At 42.3% G+C, this 5,718-nt stretch overlaps 1 protein-coding gene across 2 annotated transcripts in view; it reads right to left on the minus strand.

Moving 5' to 3' along the window:
* LOC101851565 (CD82 antigen) overlaps positions 1–5,718 on the minus strand; it is a 46,421-nt gene that overhangs the window by 9,468 nt on the left and 31,235 nt on the right. For both annotated transcript variants that reach the window (XM_005093578.3, XM_005093577.3), the window contains exons 2-3: positions 3,779–3,909; positions 2,664–2,876 (exon numbers count right to left, since the gene is read on the minus strand). In XM_005093578.3, the coding sequence (XP_005093635.1) occupies positions 2,664–2,876; positions 3,779–3,838 (273 nt within the window). In that variant the 5' untranslated portion in view covers positions 3,839–3,909. The remainder of the gene's footprint in view (positions 1–2,663; positions 2,877–3,778; positions 3,910–5,718) is intronic.

Below are 5,718 nucleotides of genomic sequence, written 5' to 3' on the forward strand. Positions count from 1 at the left end.
TGTGTGTATGCGTGTGTGATCTTCAAAATCCAGCAAGAAAAAGAGTAATCTGAGAGTCTTTGGTTAATTTTGATACGCTGGTTCCGAATTCGCTATTACTTTTACGAAAGGACGTAGTCTTCATTACGTTTAGAGACGACAATTTTAGCGTTGGCGGGCTGCATGTGTGGCAGACTATCCGGCCGGCCGACCACAACAAAAATGAGACACATCTTTTGTTTTAGAAGGCTACACTCGACTTCGGTGGAATTGTGCGCTACGATGGCGGCTTCCCCCTCTTCCGTGGAGTAAAATCGGGTTGGCCACAATCAATTCAAAAGAATTCGATTGACAATGTGCACAGCGGATTAGACAAAGCGATAAAGTAATTATATTTCTAGATACAATACGATAAAAAATACGATAAAATCATCCCATTTCTTGGTATAAAACAAATTACAATCTATTATCTATTTGTGGTGGCCCAATTTTGCTATTCAAAAGGCTTTTTAATGGCTGCATCGATCGACATGCGGTTTTCGCCAAAAAATTCTGTAAAATATTCTCTAGATCATGGCGCCCTTGGTTTTTTCAGTTTTGAGACAGTTTTGCTGCAAAAAGCTAAATTTCTTTATTTCGCCGATCGCTTTTGTAGGCCGAAGCTTCTGTCTCTGTAATTTTAGAAAATCCGAAAGTGATATTTCGAGAGGCGCATTTTATTTTGAGAGTATAGATCTAGACCTAATTTTTTGCATCTCTCAATATTTATTTCCCCATTCCAGTAGAGTGTAAATATAGTAGGCCAATGACTTTCAGCTTATATTAAAGCACCGATCATCCCTTTCATCGAAAGGGGGATCATCCTTTTCATCGAAAGGGGACCCAGCTAGTAACTCATATTTCTGGATACAATAGGATCAAGTACTGGCATTTCTAGATGGAAAGGTGATTAGGTTCTCATATTCCTAGACACAACGTGCCCATACTTCTAGAGTCGACAATTCTTTCACGTCCAGATGAGCACGAGTTCGATCATTCAAAGGAGTGGGCCTGTTCCTATCCTACATCTCAGGATAAACTATTTTTTATGTTTAAGTGTGGGTTTTACGGCACTTGCAACACAAATAGGTCGTATAAGTGCCGACGATTAGAGTAGTAAGAGAGGTAGGACGAAAAAAAAATGTTTGATAGGAAAGAAGGAGTAAACCACACCACATCCCAGCACCCACGAACCACCCACAGGACCAAATCTGATTCTGAGGGACACACCCAAGCAAAAAGACAATGAACTATAATTATTCCCCCATGTAGGAATCGGATTCACGTCCTCTGGCAGTGAACGAGGCAAAGAGCCGTATCTCTACACAACCAAAAATCCCCACTTATCCAACTAGACGGGTCACCGTGACCAGGTCGGGCAAGGAAATCGAAAATGTCAGCCAGTCTGCGTTTATCTAACGGAATTCCGCACAGATAAGCTCTTATAATGCGTCCATTGTTAAAGTGAACGACACGTACAATCGAATCTTTGTAACACCGTTCCACTTTAAAAAAACAACAAGAAAATACACACACAAATTCTTCAGGAACATCGTTGGTTCTATCACTCAGGCAAAAACCACCAAAGTCCTCGGCGGGAGTTTGTTACCTCACGGTTGTTTCCCCACAAAATTCCTCCTAACTGTCCTCAGAATACAACCAAAACTCACTGTTCTTGGGAAATCGAATCGGGTGAAAGAACCCAAACTGCGATACAAGCTGCGATATCTATCGGGGAAAAAATGGAGTGAAAACGGCTGTACTCGTTATGTACACTCAAGAAAATCGGAAGGGATGGTTACTGCACTTTGGCGCAATAAATACTGTTCATCCTTAGGTTTCAAAATCAGAGTCTCTCTCTCTCTCTCTCTCTCTCTCTCTCTCTCTCTCTCTCTCTCTCTCTCTCTCTCTCTCTCTCTCTCAAATCTGAATAGCAAAACGATTAAAGTCGTATAAAATTATATCGAAATTCGCCAATAATAGCACACATTGAGCACCGACCAAACCCACCCATAAATAAAAAATATATATAAAATAAACGACATTTCTCGACAACGATAGTAAATGTTTCATGTACCCATCATCTACCCACAAAAATTAGATAAATAAGGCAAGCCAAGGCCAACCCGAGCAACGTCCTTAAAAAAAGAGAAATCCTCAATAAAATATATTGGAAAGAGAATTGAACTTATGTCTTTTGATTGCAGGTACTGCAAGGACCCAAACCCTTACATCGTAACATCAGAAACGCTGATCTCCGACTTCTAAGATACGTGAGAAAAATTGTCAGGACCAACCCTGGATTTGTGGGATACACCCAAGCACCCCCCCCTCCCCGAAGTGTAATCTTTCCCCGTGCAGGAATCAAATTCACGTCCTCTGCGAATGGGGCCAAGAGCCTTACTTCTACAACTAAACCAATCCTGCTTATTGAATTAGCCCCCCACCCATCCTTCTTCCCTCGCTTCCCCCACCCCTCCTTCATCCTCACCCCCCTTTCCTTCCCTCCTCCATCCCCCGCTTCCCCTTCCCATTCTCCCTCTCCCGTTTGCATCGTTCCACTTCCCTTCCCCAACTCCCCCCCCCTCCATATCTCTCTCTCTCTCTCTTTCTCTCTCCCCCCCACCCACTCCCCCTGTACTCACCAGGCCTAGCAGACACTTGCTCCTCCGAATGGCGCCACAACAGCCGCAGAAGCCGACCAGGAAGACGAAGGCGCCAAACCCGATCAGGATGTACGCCGCGATCTTCAGGAAGTCTTCGCCGCCGGACGCGTCCTTGATGACGTCAAGGTAATCCTGGAGGTCAGGGTCCACCAGGATCCAGATGCCAACGCCCAGGATGACAACTCCTGACAGCTGGAGAAGATAACCCCCAAAAAAGTAAGGAAAACACTACTGTATTAATCCTTTCCAGATATTACATTACGTCTTCATAATAACAAATCCTTTTCAGATATTATAATACGTCATTCAACTGCATGAAGAAAAGGTGACAGTAAGAGAAAAAAAATAGAAAAAAAAACTAGACAGAAAAAGAAAACACAATTGTATTCCTCCTTTTCGGACATCATATTATGTCTTTCCACTGCATGAAGAAAAGATGACAGTAGGAAAAAATAAAACAGTACACTGTGTTCCTACTTTTCAGACATTATACATGTAATACGTCTTTCAACAGCATGAACAAAAAGCGATAGAAAGAAGGAAAAAAAGATAAAACTACAATGTATTCCTCCTTTTCAGATTCTGATATCCTATTACATCTTTCAACTGCAAGGACAAAGGCATAATAAACACTTATTGCAAGTCCGCGCAATTCAGGTAGCCAGAGAATTGTATGGTATTGGGGGAGGGGGAGGCTACAATTAATTTGCTTTAAAGTGAGGACTTAACGCCACCCCCCTCCCCCTTTCTCCTCACCTAAACTTTTCAAACATATATGATATAGCACTTTGAATTTTGATCTAGTACTTTTACGTATTATGAATCCTACAACTTAAAACAGGTAAATGGATTTTTAAAAAGACACTAAACCATGGAGAGGAAAGACATATGCTACGAGTGATTTTTAACATCTAGGATATTTTTTAATGAACATCTTTTACGACCGACATATTTTCTACTTAATCCTAACGGCAAAGAAACTTATCGATTAAGGCTTGGGGGTAGGGGGGGTGTGGTGTTGGTGGGGGTTGTGGCACAGATATTCCGTTGCACCAAGGGACCGTACACGGACCATCTCTAGGACATTGACTCACCCAGAAGATGATATTGAAGGTGATGAGGAGCAACCTCGCAAAACCCGTGCAGAATCCCATGATGGTATCTAAAGCTGGATCTCTCTGTCGATTACTTCAGGCGATCAACGCAAGATCTTCAACGGAACGATCTGTAACGAGAGGAAAGAGGCGAGGGTTAATGATTATCTTGCAACACAAAAAAAAGGCAGGTTGATATGATCTGTCTTTTTAAAAAAAAAACCCCCCACTTTCATGAAGGTTTTTTTTTTACACACATCGACTTCATTTAGTTTAGGAGGCGGGCTCCGACCCTGACTGGCAGGGCTAACCCTGGATGAGTGGAATACAACGCTCCAGCAGAAAGACCGATATACTCGTCTAGAAAAACAAAACAGAACAAAGCAAATACAAACCAATAATATTTTTCTAAATGAGACAGTAAAGTAGGACCTAACCAGTGGAGCCCTCCAACCACCCACAAATCTTTAATGGAAGACACCACAAGCGCAAGTCTGCAGTTTCCAATAACAAACAAATACGGGGTGCCCACTACGGATGGGATCGGCCGATCGGGCCGATCGCCCGACTCGGTCGCCTCAATAACAAACGTTTGTTTTCAGTTTCATGCGACCGAGTCGGGCAATCGGCCCGATCCAGCCGTCGTACAAGAAAACAGAAACACTGAAAAGTGTGGCCGGAGCCCGCGGCACAAGAACACCCACCAGCCTCTCACTGTTTTCATACACGGGGCATTAAATGTGATAGAAATACAAATTATGTACAAACACCCTCCAAGCTCACCGAACGAACACCCCTCCGAGCAATTCAGCAGGCAAAAATAGAGATACAGCAAACGAACAAAGGCAATAGGAGCGGTGGATTAAGAGTGAGAACTCGCCAAGACTTAAATCGATCAATCTCAATTTTTCGCAAATGAGCACTTACAGATGAATTGTATGAGGCAAGTAAGACGAAAGTAAAAGAAAGAAAAAAAAGACACCAGCAACAACAGACAAGCAGGTAGGTCTACACCCCCTTTCCCCATGCATATAGACATGTTGAAGGTTGGGTGTTTTTTTCCAAAGATAAAAGTTTTTTAAAAAACCCATTGGGTTTGAAGGGCATAATTGTTGTTTTGTTTTTGCAACAAGGAATAATATGACCGACGTTCAATGAAATCAATATAAAACATAATATTTAAAAATACTACTTGAAAAAGTATATTATAGTATGCAGAAAACAAAACAATATTATTATTATTATTATTAAGATAGAAGGTAAACAAATAATCAATACAAACCCCGAGCAAAATAAAGAAAATAGCAATACCTTCACAGGGGAACTAACGCAACCCAAGACGTCTTGTCGTGATGTTCTCTACAGTTACCAATGTGTATTGGAAGCACATAAACCAGTCAGATGACAAGGAATCGATATCCGCCTGGCAATAATAAGTGCGCGCGCATGCATCGACCTACTTAACCCACATTCACAGTCATTACACACAACCGATCCAATCATTCACCGTGAGCGCCCCACGAAAGAAAAGGGTGGTAGTTAAATTTGCAGTAGATGTTTGTTTTGTTTTAGTAAAGTTTTACGGCGCTCGCAACTGCAGGAGGTCATAAAAGTCCAAACGGGGAACCAGGCTTACTCTGCTCACCTCTCTAGCCTCAACAGCGCAAAGTCTTCTTCCACTATCAAGGCACCCCGGAAATAGCAGTTCACAAGACAGCGACAAACATACAAAAGAAGTAGAGGAAAATGCCGATAGTAAGGATGAGGAAAGAAAAAGCAGCAGTTCCCCCTATGTTGTTCCAGCAAAGTATGAGCATGGCATTGGTAAATAAGCCCATTTACAATTCTACTATGCATAAGAACATGTTAATATCACCCCTTTGGGAATGGCCTAAAGACAACTTCAGTCAGTAGCACTGCCCTGGTTTGGAGGTGGGGGG

The sequence above is a fragment of the Aplysia californica genome, unplaced genomic scaffold (genome assembly GCF_000002075.1).
Source record: "Aplysia californica isolate F4 #8 unplaced genomic scaffold, AplCal3.0 scaffold00066, whole genome shotgun sequence".
NCBI lineage: Eukaryota > Metazoa > Mollusca > Gastropoda > Aplysiida > Aplysiidae > Aplysia > Aplysia californica.